Source organism: Varroa destructor, unplaced genomic scaffold, assembly GCF_002443255.2.
Source record: "Varroa destructor unplaced genomic scaffold, Vdes_3.0 BEIS01000001.1, whole genome shotgun sequence".
Lineage (NCBI taxonomy): Eukaryota > Metazoa > Arthropoda > Arachnida > Mesostigmata > Varroidae > Varroa > Varroa destructor.
In genome coordinates this window covers 98,750-114,424 of record NW_019211454.1, presented here as the reverse complement: position 1 = coordinate 114,424, position 15,675 = coordinate 98,750, and the positions used below count along the sequence as shown (strand labels likewise).

Below are 15,675 nucleotides of genomic sequence, written 5' to 3'. Positions count from 1 at the left end.
ATATAGATATAGAGAAAACGAAAAGATGAATATGCAGTTTCTCGTAGATGTCAGCTCATCGTAAAGCCCACCTATCTCGTTGATTAACCACAGATACTCTGGTGATCACAGAAATTGATTATTACAATAGGTATACGGGCGATAGAACGGACGGATGGATCAATGTGGATTGATCTGATTAGGGGCCGGAATTCTACTCTTATGCGATAATGCCAACCGGACCGGCAAGGAATATATCGACATTTGTACAGGTTGTACGCTTAACTAACGGCTACAGTCCGTAAATATATTAACAACTGTTAATAGGCGCTCGTGTGAATTTTCTTCAAATTAGAGCACATTATTCCTTCTATCCAAAATGAAATTTGCGATTATCAAATGCAACAATAAGAAATAAATAACGTTCATAAGATCAGGTATGTGTGTGAATCTCGAATAAAGTGGATGGCGCCATGTTGCCTTCCACACCTTGTGTTTGAATCCTTTGGCCTTTTACATTTAAGCACTATTTCGTTTACCGAGTCTATCCTGCGGCAGTATAAATCAGTTTAACAATTCCATGACAAACTGTGTGAGCCTAATTAAATATTTCTTTCGCATTTCGTTCTAGAGCTGCCGCAGGTTGAGGTGTATTTGCGAAGTGGACAGCCAAATCCTTTTCGTCTACTTCTTCCTTTAGTTCCGACTAAAGTTATCACTATAAAGATAAATTCGTTGCGGACAGAGTTTGGCATAATAGCGACAGTTGAAGAATATCTACCAAAAGAAATATACAATTCAGCCAGTGTTTTTAACAAGTGATATTGTACATTTTAAGCATGCTGAAGATATATTGGGTTGATGTCGAGAGTCGTACACGTATACGAATACATATACACATACGTATATATATTTTTTTTACTGTTATGTAAGCGATCTTTCAAGACTAACGTTTCCGTGATTAGTCAACCAGTCACTGAATGTATGAATTATAAGTTGCCGATCCAAACCACTTAACTCTAATACAATATACATTCTGTACACACACAAAGTGATATATCCTAGCTGTAAGTTGCTTACAAGGGTTAACTATACATCGTTTTACTAGGGCGATATTAAATAGCGTAGTTCAAATGTTTTTTATGTCCAATTTTGACTTTTTTTTACGTACATGGTAGCTCGGTTTCAGTGTATACAAATAGAGTAAACTGCTTCAATAGTTTGTACAGTGCTTAGATGTGCCCTCAGATAACATAAAGCATAGTGGGAAAGGGAAGGTCGTTCATACATGTCGAGCACGGAGTTTTGGTGTTTATAGATTATTACTTAGACTATTATCTCTAATAAAAAAATAATAAATGAAAATCACTAAAATATAACATGTTGGTCAGCAATGAAGTTATATTTTTCTATTGTTCTAACTCATTCTTCGTGTTTTATGATATTTCACATTAATATCTTTAGCAGCACTTTTTTTTTCTAATTCAAACGCTTGAACTCAGTAGGGCAATCATTCATTTATTGATTATCTACCCCATTGTTATTCTCTTTATTAGGATAAAATTCATGCATGCTTGACCCATCATTTCTGGTGCATATTATTTATCATAGGGCCTCTCTTACTAGTTTACGCGATTTAAATTATAGACAGTTCTGTTTGATTATTTATTTATATTTTTTATTATTATAATTATATTTTTCACAATATTTTCTATGCAAAAAAGTAAATATCATAATCGCGCTCCGTATTCAGCAGGTAAATACATGGAACTTCGTTGCGTTTTGGCAACAAAACATTTGTGTAAGAAGTGGTCATGCAAAGCGCCTTTCGCATTTCAACTGTAGGTGCGTGGTCCACTCTGAGTGTAATAATGCGAACTATCAGTTCAAAAGTAGATTCATCAATCTAGTTCAAAAATTCAGCAGTCCCTACGTCCTTTTATCTATTTAAAAGCTAAGTATTTTTTATAAATTGTGACAATGGGTATACATACGGATTTGTGCTAAAACACCCCTTTCAGCATCACTTGTTATTCGTGTATTGTCTCTCAATTTTTGAAGCTGTTAAGTGACTTCATGTACAATCATAATGAATTGTATAGCATTAACGGCTTTTGTCTTATTTACTGCATAAATCATAAAAACATACTAATTTATTAACTAGACTTTATCAAAACGAACAGCGGACACTTTAGAAATTAATTTGGGAGTATCGTTTTCATATGATGTCGCTTATAATAATAGTTTCACTAGCTTCTTCGCATTAAGTGCTATAAAAGTATTGTGTGCTACGATTTGTGCCTGTCTAATTGACAAAACAGTTTTAGCAGTAAATAGGTACTTTAGGCCATTATTATTTCTCTATACAATTTTCTGTGAGATACCACGTTTACATAAAAATGGGAAAAGTTAAACACGTTGAGTAGGGATTTCAACATGCATTTTTACTGCTGTTTGAGGTTGGAAAAATGGTACAAATCATATACATATCATTAAATCTATGTTCTGTTACTATTTAGTTGCCTAGAAGAACAGAATTCATCACGTTCTATTTTTGAATGCTCGCCAAAGCGTCACATCCAACTATACCAATTCATAATTTTTTTGCAGAGTAGATATATATTAGATGATTATCTGCTGGAATCCCCTGGTTGTCTATCCTCATCTAGAAGATCGCATTATTCTCAATGGTACGTAATATCTTTACTTTGATGCATGAAGCAAAACACACCTTCAGATCGCTAGCGACAATAATGACGATTCCACTGACCAGTCAACGGAATACGCTTAACTTTATTGCGATTGCGTTGTAGATACGTAGTGATAGCGTTGACATGCCTCTCTTTTGAAATTATTAGAGGTTAGCAGTAGAGGTAGGTTATGTTTTGACGGAAGAAGGTCTCGAAAACCATATCAAAGTTCGTCTTTACTAATTGTGCATAATTGTGAAGTTAAGCATAATTGTGCGCGGTGGGCTGGCTATAACTAATTTGTGTAAATATGCTATCTAGAAATAGTTAGACTAGTATTTTCTTTTATCCTTGTCCATTTATTGAAATTTGTCTGAAGTGGTATTCTATGAGCCTTGAGCGGGACGGGATCGAGGTCTGTATTTTAAACTAGTGTAAGTACATATTTCTAGTATATAATTTTTTTTTAACGCGTATATTAGACTATAGCACAAAAACTCCTTACATACATCGAAGATTATAATGATTTTCTTCATGAAATTCTGCGTACATTAGATGAATAAAATACCATATATAGATTTTGCAAAGGATTAATCTTACGACGTTAAGAATCCAATGATTAGCGACAGTACGCGTGTCTTGCAATCTATCAGCGTTTCTTTAACTTATATTTGCGCTCAATAATCTTAATTCATTTGGTTGATCGTGTCACTATTTGATATAACCAATCACCTTGTATCATATCATGGAAAGTTCAGATATAGTATTAAAGTGTTTTATACTTCTTGTGCTTATTTTTTTGACTTGCCAAGGATTGACGATTGGCGGGCCCTCTAAGCCGCCTTAGAATTACCCTAACATGTTTTATGTAGTGTGGTTAGGGAACAGTAGATCCAAGGGTGTTGTGCGATTTTGTTTCAGTCCTGGTAAGCAGAGAGTGTATGTCCTCAAAAGAGCGAATAGTTTTTCAACATTACCACCGTTCAGATATTTACATACGGGTTGGGCACTGGAAGACAATATCGCTTTGGAGCATTTGTGTGTAATTCTTTATGATCATCTAAAAATATAATGACACTACCCATTAATCTAGACCGAACGAAATTATTGAGTTTATACGAGTTTCGCCCCACGAGAATCTAACAACAGAAATTTTCAAAAAAGTATTTTTTCGCAAGGCTTATATTTTGCCATTTCATAATTTACCGGTGTTCAGATACTGCGAATAGTTGTTAGAGGCAACAATACAAGCTTTAAAAGCTCTTGACATAGTAATGTTACTGTCGTTAGTTTAGGATGTTCACTCTCGGTGTTTATGAATAACTAACCAAAATTCTGAACAACTGACAGGTGGAAAAGAGTTTGTTATGAAATGAGTCTATAGGTGCATTACTAGAAGCGAAATATGTACCAAATACTATCAACGATAAATGAGAAACGTAAAAACGATTATTGCTAAGTAATTGCATATCGTTCGAAGTGGAGAATGGTGATAACATTATAAGAGCACAAACGAATTTAATAAAAAATCTCCCTAAAAAATATTTGCATGTGGCGTGATTTCTATATTATAATTTGCGTAACCAAATTACTCAGCAGCAGCAGAGTTCGGAATATGCTTTCTAATCGCCAGTTTTCGGGGTACTTGACGGTTTGTTGCATTATCAGGTTTAAGTTAGCTTGCAGGATTGAGGTAGAGGAAACGACACTACCTAAATGACAATTTCAATTTTCGGTAAAATAAGTATAATTATACTGGGATATAACTAAACAATACGTATATTTAGAAAGCAATGTCTTTTGCGCGTCATTGTTCTCTCAGTATGTTTAGAGTAACATGGACTTATTTTGTGTTATTAGATAATTAAAATTTTAAGGTAAAAACTTCACTGAAGCACGTCTCATTGTCGGTGGGTTGTGTTTTACAGACTTAGGAATGCTCGTTGTGGCAGCCGAATTCGTTTAAACCCCGTTCCCTTCTACAGTGTATTATTCTTTCACAAATTGTCACCAGTTATCGAACGGATTTCCAAAAGATGATTCAATCTGTTGTTAGGTTTCATGGACAAACTATCTCGGAAAAAAATGCGTGCAACAAAAGAATGTAAACTACACGCTGCGATAGCTCAAATTAATCAAATCCTCAAACACTCTTTTATAAAAGCCTGTAAGCACACTTTAAAAAAACATTAATCCAGTGTACATTGACAAACCGTATTTTTCAAGTTTTTCAATTCCATCAACTGTAAGCAGTTGCGGAAAAATCTATTTTTCCTACTCAATAGTAAAAACGAAAATCGAATTCAGTTTACAAATTCCAAATAAAAGCAGCTCAGATGTACTTCGCTATTCAACGTGCTTCACGCACAGCAGAAAGGATGTACCTTTTGGAAAGTGTTCATCTAACCACAAAACATGAATCTTCGCTTAGATAGTTTATATGTTATTAAATATATCGCAAGTTTGTTAATTTAACAAGCTATCGCAAGTTTGTTAATTTAACAAGCTTGCGATTACATTTAACAAGCATTACGTCTCCTATAGCAGAAAAGATTGTCTCCACTAAAATGTACTCTTCAAAAATATGAATCATGTTTTACTAACTCGCAAATATTTCAGATGACACTATAAAATTACCCTCAAATTCAATCTTCTGCAAGCGTCGAAACATTTACAACATTCATGCACAGCCCTTTCGCAGTTGCCGACAGTTTTATTAAGTGAGAACTAAACAAGACATCCACAAGAATTGCAGAAGAACGATCTTATCCAATTTAACTTCATATTTAATGCGCACATAGCAACACTATGCCAAATATAACATTTATTAAAATATGCCTAAAAAAACCTATGCCAAACCCACTACGACCTTACTTTTTTAAACAAATTCAAAGTTCATGTGGTTGGTACAGTTGAAAAGCCATAAGAGATTATAAAAACCACAAAGCATTCTGTTTAAATCCTTTATTTTCCCATCCATTGTCATCGATATATAAATTATTCATGATATATTTTCTCAAAACTTGAAGACAGAAACAGCGGGAAACGTCTGACATTTCTTGCATTACGGTGACAGAATGAGCTGTTTTAGGTGACATTTTTATGCAATACTCACTCAACACGCGTGTGTTTTTCGTATAAAGTGTAAATTTCGTATCGCTTGTATATGCTATTTCTATTATTACCATTCCTAAGGACAACGCAAACAGAAACAGATTTTTCCCTTCTGTGAAGTTACCCGAAAGAAAGCACTTATGTACTCATCATTTCATTAAAACTCGTAATTCATTTTTCCTTAATTTGTTTCGAACCATATACGCTACCTACCTCATATAGTTAAATATGTTATTATTTTCCATTGTATTATTATTCACCTTGCCTCTGTTACACAGCAACTTGTTCACTCGACACTTGCTTGCATTGGTCTTTATGGTTACCTTGTGTACTTCCAGTGTTATCTCTTCCAGCCCTGCTATAAACAGTACTGATCAGGTGCAATGATCAGACAGCTCTTCTTAATCTAGCTGTTTTTTTCTATGTCTGCTGGAATTTCCCGCTGACCTCCAAGCTCATATCAGGCTACAAAGGTGTTTTGTTATTTCGCCTGTTATCGGTCTTTGCCTCTATTTTAATTATACACAATTTTTACATTCCTTTTTTTGCTTCACCCTTCTGGTCTCCAACACATTAACTGGATCTAGGCGCTAGTTCAAGCCGAAGAACGGCGATTTCAGTTTTACCCGACAGTAGAGGTAAACTAGCCATCCTTTGTCACTTGAACATATATATATATATATATATATATGTATATATATATATATATATGAGCGTATCTCTTGAAAAGTAATAACTTTAAGGGTACTTCACTGTTGCACTGGCCATCACCTCCAATTAAAATACAACCAACTGCTTCACGATTCGCACGCGTAACGTTATAGAATATATTTTTCTGCTGTGGAGGTGACAAATACGCGCCACAAGTAAATTTACACTATTTCTGTCAAAACGAATTTGAAGGTTTTAACTATAGTGGCGAAACATATGTGAACACAGCAACTTTCAATGAGTTGCCAACAATAAAAATAGAAACAAATAGCCCTTTACAACTCGTAGTACAGGCCGCAAATCATTGATCGCGTCTGATACGCAGTCTTTTTATCGGGTCATCTATGTTGTCTGATGAGGATGACCAAACTCGAATCAATGAGCTAAAAAAAAACATGTAACAGCTAGGCTGTTTTTCTAAATATGTGTTTCTGTCAGAAGGGACGACGGCGACTTTTACTGTAAAATACAATTTCACCGCCGATGTTTTTCCTGTTGGTTGTATTTCCTAATCAGACGTCGCCGTTATTTGATCATAATTATTGACCGATGAGGAATCGCTACAAGTAATTATACAACCATACGCCGACACTGTTTCTTAAGAGACTAATTTGTTGTGATATGGAAATCATGCATGGATACTTAGTATTATTAGTGTTTGGGAAAGGTTGAAGTAGCGAAACTAAATAAACGGCTAAAGCTTTATCTCGTTATTTTTCAGTAATTTGAAGAATTAACGACAACAACCCAATAATGCTTACTACTATAAGCTATAGAAAAAGAAGACCACTGGCACTCGCGCCTATTCTCGTGGCTCGCCTTCAAGGGTTCGTATGTTTGAAGATCAGCAGTTATAGCTAGCCCCACCTCCTGTTGTGGAATTATCACACTTAAGTCAAAAACACTTGTCCATGAAAAATCTGTCTGTTAGATATTCCATTATAACGCAATGGTTGTCTTGCATAAACTAGTGGTCGCTGATATAGAGTGTACGGATAAGTTGCCTTACTACTGATGTTTTTTGCGTCTTTACAAAATGTATAAATTAATGTAAATCTTTCATTACGCATCTTAAAATTGATTCGCATTATTATACTGTTTTTGTTTCACATAAGTGGACGAAGCTGGCACGCATCACATTTCCAGGTCGTCTGCATTTATAGGCGTTATTGTTACTGCTGTTTGACCTTGGTCTTCCGATACGTTAATCGTCAGACTTGATGTGAGCTCGTTCTTGTGACTAACGATTTCCACCGGGAGGCGCCCACGTAAGCCGTTCCTCATAAAACTTGATTACAATCTGGAATTTGATAAATCAAAGACTATTAATTCCTATTAACTAATTTAGTTCCGAGGTTAACCGTTTTTGACTTAATATGTATTTAACGACATCTTAGTAATAACAAATCTTCTTTTAAAATAATTAGTCGAAATCCGAAAAACTTTTGTATGCAAAATAGTGTTACAATCGGTCTTTTTGCTGCAATTAAGATTTACCAAAAAGAATAGAATAACCTGCCAATAAACATTTATCTCGTTTGTTCTGCCTGTTGCGGTTTTCAACATTTTGATGCTAACTTTAGTTTTCTCTACGCAAGGGAGTCAAAACATATCTATTGATAAATTAATCTTTTCTTTTGGAAGACGTGAATATACCTTTTTCCTAAATGTGAATACTTTCACTCAGTATTATTGAAGGTACATCCCCGGTTAACGTATCGTTTTTAAAATGAGAAATGTTAGGGATATCATCCAGTGTATTTTGTACCTCAGTTTTAATATTAAAAGTTAACTACCACTGTCTAATCCAGTTAGGTACCTGTGGACATTTAACATTCGCCTGCGCGGCTGGTACAAGATCGGCCTCGTCGACTCCTTTCCATTTTAATAGGAACATAAGCTCCCCTGATGAATCTGTTGCTCCGATAATTTTTTCCGGCTCCAGTCCACGGTCGAAGCCCTAAAAAGCGAATATCAGTAACACTAACATTATGTATTTTGTGGCTCTCTTCGCAGTTCCATTATTTATTGTAGACTGAACTTCTAAAGCTCTATATAAATCATCTAGGTTAATTCGGCCGACGGGAAAGCGGTTAAAAGAGGTTTGAAAACTGGAAGAATATGAAATTGAAACGAAACTAATTAAGATTCTAAACCTTGCTTAGTGATGATCCAAAAAGTCTTGAGCCGTTTTCAGTATGCTACCATATATGTCCTCTACATTTAATTGTTACATTTTCGGTTCCTTAGATAACCTACACTCATAAGGACTGCTTAACTATTCTTCAGAGGATTACATAAATATCGACTGCGATATAACATTCCGTAATTCACTCGGGCTAATTCAGCCAACCAAATGTGATATATTGCGGAACAAATGTTGAATTATTATATAATCGTGTCTTAAATGAACTTAATATTAACATAATAGATAGGAAATACCTAAATTGTCCTTTTAATCCTGGCGTATAATCGCTATGCGCAAATTTAGCGATTTGATAAGGAAACTTATGTATATAGAATACTTGACATTGTTCACGTATACTATTTCACTACAAATTTTATAATGACAGTATATGTTTGGTTCAGTCGGTAACGTGACATAAGAACGGTAAGAAACAAAGCTGTTCTATGCCAGATGGCAGCACCGGGATTTGTTGCTATAACCATTTTGCTACTAAAATTCATCTGCTAAATCAAAGGGTCGAGCACGTTTGCCCTGAGCGAAGGCAGCTGTGTTTAGCCCTATGTAAAAAAACTCAATTTTCGTTTGAAGTATTATTAATACTAATTTATAATTACAAAACAACTAACCTTTGGTTTTCCGCCTTCCTTGGCACTTTTAGGTGGCGTTCTTTTGGCAGGGGCCACTTCGTTTGAACCATTTGTAGCTTTTTTCTTAACACTATCCTGTTTAAAGTGAAAGAAAAATTTCACAGAAAAGGATATATAAAGTCAATTAGCCTTTGCATTGCAAGAGATTCCTAAAATATAACTGACTATTCGAACTGATCCTAAATAAAAATTAAATAGCCTGTATTTATGAAACCTTAGTTTTGTTTAAATCTCATGTCACGAATAAAAAGTATATACCTTTTTAGCTGCTTCTTTCTTTGCTCGCTCTTGCTCAAATGTTTCAATAAGTTCCTGACAGTCTAGGTTTTCCATTGGCTCCCATGTATTGTCGTCTTCACCATATCCTTTCCATTTGAGAAAGTATTCAACCTATTTAAAAATAAAAGTCAAACAATATACCAATGACGTAGTACGATGTTTCTGTGCTGAGTCTCGAAAATAAAGCAGTGCTTTTGAAACGTGAAGAGGAGTCACAATATGAATTATTTTAACTATATCATTGCAGTTCTATTTAAGCGTTCACATTATTATGCAGGTTATATGAAGGTATTTTATTGTACTGGCGTATTTGATACTTGGGATCAGGATGGTTTTATCTCATAACTTTATTAGTCAAACTTACACCAAATGACCGTTTTACACACTTAGTGAAAATTGCAGACGTTTTTATTTCCAATCAATTTTCAATTTTTCAGTTGGTCGCAGATCCGCGTAAGAATTTGGCTTGGCAAAATAATATAGAAATCGGCATAGGCAACTAAATTTTAGCAACAACGTATTTAAACGTTATTAACGAAATTAAACTAACAGTTTGAATGAATATAGAAGGTTTTCAAGCACATTGAAATTTGTGTATACGCTTTATACTAGCACTTCGAATTCAAATGCTTTTTCAAATAGGTTAGATGCTTTTCAAAGAAGAGGGTATTCAGATGAGTACTGGCCTTCTAGAGGATTAAGGTTAGATATAATTAGAAAATTAATTCAAGGATTGTGTTGTAACGTGTTTTTTTTTATCTAATCACACCCTTAATTAAACAATTTTATTATTATTTTTACGTTGCACCTTACCTATTTCAGTAAACACAGTTCGTAAGACGATATAAAGCGTTACACTTAAGTGCAGATAATTACAACTCTTGCATTAGGTTTCTAGATGCATATTGATCGATACTAATATGATAGAATCCGTGTCACCACAACTGCAAGTGTGCTACAAGATTGTCTTTAGATAAATTTTGATACAGGAGCTAAAAACAAATGTTTACACAAAATTTTGATGTCTGTTTAGTTAGAATAGTCCCTCGAAAGATGAATGTATAGACCCAACATAGTTATTTCCAAGAGTAAGAACTATCTCAGAACCTAGACTTAATTGAATCATGGAAAACCTGAAACTTGCGTGCATAGAGAGTACTACCCTTAAAATGCAAAGGCATGTTGAACATGAGGTATTTGCTGCAGTCTAGCCTTTGTGGAAGTTAAGACTTGCGCTTTTTCATTATTAAGTCAGAAGGATATAATTTTCATCTTGAATTTGCTCTGCAGTGTAGCAATAAGCCAAGATCGTAACCGTCTATTATTTATCGCCAGCAAAATAGACAAAGAGGTGTGCGATCGCCCGTATCCCAAAAGACAATATTAAGTCTCCTTGGTCGAATTCTATAGATAGCAGGCTTTCGGGCTTAGCAGTTAATTCTGTTTCCGTCGCTTATAACGACTCGGCACTAAATACCGATAGCATTTTTTTCATCAAATTCCGGCCTCAACCAAGTAGCTTTCACCTACACGCGAGATTTTTCTAAAAAAAATGCATAGATAATAGTTATTCCTCTTCGTGTCCATCCTCGTGTTTAATCGGGTCGAGGGTACTTCGTTCAACACAGTTATGATCCAGCTGCATTCTACTTTTTCGAAAGCAAACCTTTTCTAAAATAAAAGCTTATTACTGAGCCATGATTGCAGAATACACTCATTATCTTATTATTCATAGCGTTATACAAAGAAATGAGTTTATGGCAAGACTGCTTGGTAGGAAAATGTCATTTTTTTAAGTGAAGTTTCGAGCAAAGTAGTCTGAATTAATTCAGAAAATTTGATTGAAAACAGCCCTTTTTGGTTCAAATTTTAGTCAATATTCGCAAAATAAACTTCTGAAATATGTTCATTAAAAGTAAGTGATACATGTATACATAAAATAGAACACACAAGATAAGGCTTGAAAGCGGGAGTGAGGTACGATTAATAGATTAGTAGTTAATCAGTAAAAAAGATGCTTTTCGGAATGTTTTTATTATTTCATAACGCTAATGTACCTACAACCAAAGTCGCATGAAACATCATGAAACTCTAGTAAGTCGTGCAGAACTTCACAGTGATTTTTTCCCTGGTTTGCCTATGCACACTTTCTTGTCAATACTGTTTACATTTTAATGTTTGGCTGCTAAAGCAATCTTTGAACTTAAACATGCAGTAACTAAACTGCGTGAAACTTACAGTTTATATTTAAGATAATAACATAACTCATTTATAGCTTATACGCAACGTTTAAGCCACGATAGATAAAAAACGCATTCTGTTGATTACGTATGTTGCTTTTCATACCATATTTTTAATAGAAACTGCTGCCCATTATTTTGTTTGAAAAATAAATTTGCGCTAGTGGAATGAACACAGACATACACGAACCTTATCAGGAAACCAGTAACAACAAATATTGTGCCGTTATATGTGCATCATTGCGAAGAATCAGTTTTGGGCCACTCCATTGCATAATAATATATCCATTATAACAATGGTTATCTGCATCGGTTCTTTAAATATGAACAACTGCTTGCGCATTAAGTACCTGTCTCGGTTTCAATTATCTATGTACTTTTTCAAAACAATACATTTTTTCACAACAATTTTTGAAGTTGGCAATTATTTTTTCTCTGCCTGGAATACTAGTCTTGGCTTAAGTCAACAAAATTGCACACCAGAGCAAAAAGACAAATCTCTGAGCTTCTAAATTGTATACATAAAATGACTACTAAAGAAATCTCCAAAGAAAAAAGATGCAACAAAAACCCGGAAACTCATTCTTCAACCTAAAATATTTACCTTATATTTAAGTTAAATTATACGAATAATAATATTAACATTCATAAGTGGCGCACAGGGGGAGTAGCAGACCTAGTTTTTCTGAAATGCTAAACGATGTGATCCACAATTCAGGTAGCTCGCGACTTGAAGTAGAACTTTTTATTTATAACGTAGTGAATATATCGCGCCAAATCTGAAAACAGAGTGTGCATTGTTTTGAAACGTTTTTTGCTGGTTCACTGAGAAGAGCATGGATACGTATGTACAGCAGATTTTATCATTTTTTTTTATATACGAAAAATATTCCCAAAAAAAAGTAAAAACATTAGTAAAATGAATTAACAAGTCTCTGGAACGACCGGAATACTAGCGAAAAGCCTAGACTCTGATCTTTATGGTGGCCCTCCCCTTTATCTAAGTTCTCTTCATGACTGGAAGGCAAATCCTTACCACTGTTATGTAAAAGTACTTAATATAGCCAATCTTATTATAAGGTACACGTATTACGAGGCATTGGCTTTAGTGATTTGAAGGCGCTTTCCGCTAATTAATAAACATAAATAAAGGTATTTAAAGTCGTGTTACGGTACTGATATTTTATAGCACAGCACACTCGTTTTTTAGCAGCGAGGCAAAGGTTTTGCACTAAACGGCATCTTCGAACACAAAAGAAGCCAAGGCGATATCATTTAGCCCTACTTAGGCAAACAGCGCTAACGAGATTCACTTAGATTACCTCGATTGCCAGAATTGCAAAATAAAACACTTTTTATGTGTTATATTACATATACGGTATTGAAATTAAAACTCTTTACATTTAAACGATTTTTTTTCTTGGAGTAAAGACCGAAGTGCAACCAATTGACGATATTATTGGAATTATTATGAATACATATGCTATATATATCTTGCGTGAACCCATGGCTAACGTCCATTATACATATACAAACCTTCACTAAAATCGATTAGTGCAACACCATCCAAAAAACTAAGAATTTTCCCGACTTAAACCAGATTTGTTTTCCAAAGTTTTGTCCCTGGATCCTAGTTTATATGAAACGATGGAAAAATCTACATTTTCTTTTTGTCAGTTTAGTGTGAACATTTAGCAAAGTTAACTTCACAAAAAAAAATAATGAATACTTACACAAATCAAGTTGGCTTTTACGATTTGGGTTTATGTTATGTTAGTCGAATGTTCTTCGGATAATGGGTGAAATCATTTAGAAAACATCAGAAATCGATTTATATATGTACTCAGATCTAAATACTTCTAGTTATTTTTTTGACGAAGTATCTCTACAGCGAGAAGTTATCTTGAAGCGTATACCAACAATCACGAACAAACCAACAGCTTTAATATTAGTCTCTAAAAAGGTCTAAAGCCGGAATTTGTGAAGCATTTCAGGCTGAGGCATGTCCTACGTTTGCTTCATATTTCAAGCGTGTACAGCGCACATGAGCAGTCGTGATCAAAGCCTTCTCTGAGTGAATAAATTCAGGGTCAGGGTTGCCGAAGGCTGTTCAAGAACTTCAATGGGTATGCATGACTAAAGCGGGTGAAGTTTTGTTACTGCGACAACAGAGCGACGACTCTGTAAAAAATATGTGGACCAAAAATTTTTCTTGAATTTTTTGCGTACTTCACGCTTTTAGTTCATAATCTGAGGTAAAAAGGAGAACGAAAATACCTGTGCGAATAAATTTTCTTAATTCGGATAGACTATGCTTCTCAGCGAATGCCACTTTAACAAAAACTTAATTTATCATAAAGGTTAACGCTGTGCAATAATTTCATAAAATGAAATCTTTTTCATACGAATTTGTACCTTTTGATTTTTTTTGTTAATTTTTCGCATTAAAAAGTTCTCATTCAAAAAATGCCTGGTCACTTGTTCATTAATAAAATCTATTCCAGTTCACACTAATTCTATAAGATGTAAAAGCATTTCCAGAAAATATAATAACCAGTGTTTTGTACCTAGTGTGAATAATCCTTCATTTCCGGTATTTACGTTAAAGAAGTATAATAAATTCTTAAACAATAATAAATAATCTATTCGGTGTCCCACATTTTCTCTGTTCGCAACAAGAATTACTTTTGTTATTTTCTAATTTTAAATGATCACTCAGTTTTCTAACGCTTGGTAATTATGACACGTAACATTAATCAAGATATATACATGTGGATACAGTAATGCAGGGTATAATGCACTAACTAATAATAAATTGTTGCAAAATAAACATACACAATACTAAGCAAGCTATAATTGTTTCAAATTGCGTAATTACTGGGTAGCACTACCATAGAAATTTTACTTTACGGGGTTGTGAATAAAGAAGTGTATCTCTACCGAGATGTATATGGTATAGAAGATATAAGATATGCAATTTTATATACAAGTACTTAATATGTCAATAAGTAATAAGTAACCAGACGAGGGTAGATTAGCATAACAAGATAATATGAAACGAACATTATAGTTGCATGTTTTATTTATAAAAACATTGACCGCACAATGGGCTTACACTCACAAAAGCTTCAGGTAAAATAAAATAGAAATACGTGTTGCATCATTTCAACCCATTCAGTTTTCATATAGAGTAAGGAACATGTCAGCTAACGTGCATGGTCATCTGAAACACTTGTTTACCATTAAAAAATCTTCGCACCTGTACATTCTCGGAAATAACACAAGCGACTCACGATTTTCACCCGGGCTCTTGAATTCAGTCTCTTACATGTAGGTTCAGGTTCCGGAAGATACAATGAAAGTTACTTAAATCTACGTATGAAAGCCTTAGTCAAGAGCAAACACTGAAATAAGTTGTTAGCCAAATTTTTCAAAAATTGATTTAGACCACTGATTACTTAATAACACACCTTCGCACAACGACTCATCCGTATTTCAGTTTGCTATCCAACTACGCATACCTTGCCATTTCTGATTCTCTTGTCAAGAACCTTCTCGACTACATATTCTTCCTCCGACATGATTAAAATGTCTAGCGCAGCCGAAGTCAATCCCAAAGCACACTAGATTATGATGTGTTGATGGGCCACCAACGTGCAGTAGTACTAACACCGACGAGAAGGCGGACAATGCTTGTTACAGCGCCCTGTTTTGGCCACAGCACGCAACCGACGCCGTTCCACTATAGCGGGCAATTTTGGCGACCGGAAATTGCCATATCGTCCGCTTAAAGTCAGGTTTTAAACTCTAATTTCGAACACATACGA

General features: G+C 34.6%; 1 protein-coding gene and 1 long non-coding RNA gene across 3 annotated transcripts; both read right to left on the bottom strand.

Moving 5' to 3' along the window:
• Positions 1 to 5,618: 5,618 nt before the first annotated feature.
• LOC111249091 (chromobox protein homolog 1-like) lies at positions 5,619 to 15,591 on the bottom strand. 2 transcript variants are annotated; one of them, XM_022802455.2, is made up of 5 exons: positions 15,370 to 15,591; positions 9,588 to 9,719; positions 9,309 to 9,404; positions 8,314 to 8,454; positions 5,619 to 7,794 (listed from the first exon to the last, which is right to left on the bottom strand). In XM_022802455.2, exons 1-5 carry the CDS (start codon positions 15,427 to 15,429, stop codon positions 7,735 to 7,737), a joined length of 489 nt encoding a protein of 162 aa, XP_022658190.1. In that variant the 5' UTR covers positions 15,430 to 15,591; the 3' UTR covers positions 5,619 to 7,734. The 2 variants fall into 2 exon arrangements, with proteins under 2 accessions (XP_022658190.1, XP_086832235.1); XM_086976109.1 differs by lacking the exon at positions 15,370 to 15,591 and adding an exon at positions 15,319 to 15,351.
• On the bottom strand, positions 12,428 to 15,312 carry LOC147758095 (uncharacterized). The gene is made up of 2 exons (XR_015317966.1): positions 15,108 to 15,312; positions 12,428 to 14,029 (listed from the first exon to the last, which is right to left on the bottom strand). It is a non-coding gene; the product is annotated as an uncharacterized LOC147758095 (long non-coding RNA).
• Positions 15,592 to 15,675: the final 84 nt, after the last annotated feature.

Coding starts and splice junctions, on each gene's coding strand:
- LOC111249091 (XM_022802455.2), bottom strand. CDS start 15,429: ATGTCGGAGGAAGAATATGTAGTCGAGAAGGTTCTTGACAAGAGAATC. Junction 9,720..15,369: donor AGAGAATCAGAAATGGCAAG/GTATGCGTAGTT, acceptor ATTTTTAAATAG/GTTGAATACTTTCTCAAATG. Junction 7,795..8,313: donor CGAATGTTAAATGTCCACAG/GTACCTAACTGG, acceptor ATCAAATTCCAG/ATTGTAATCAAGTTTTATGA.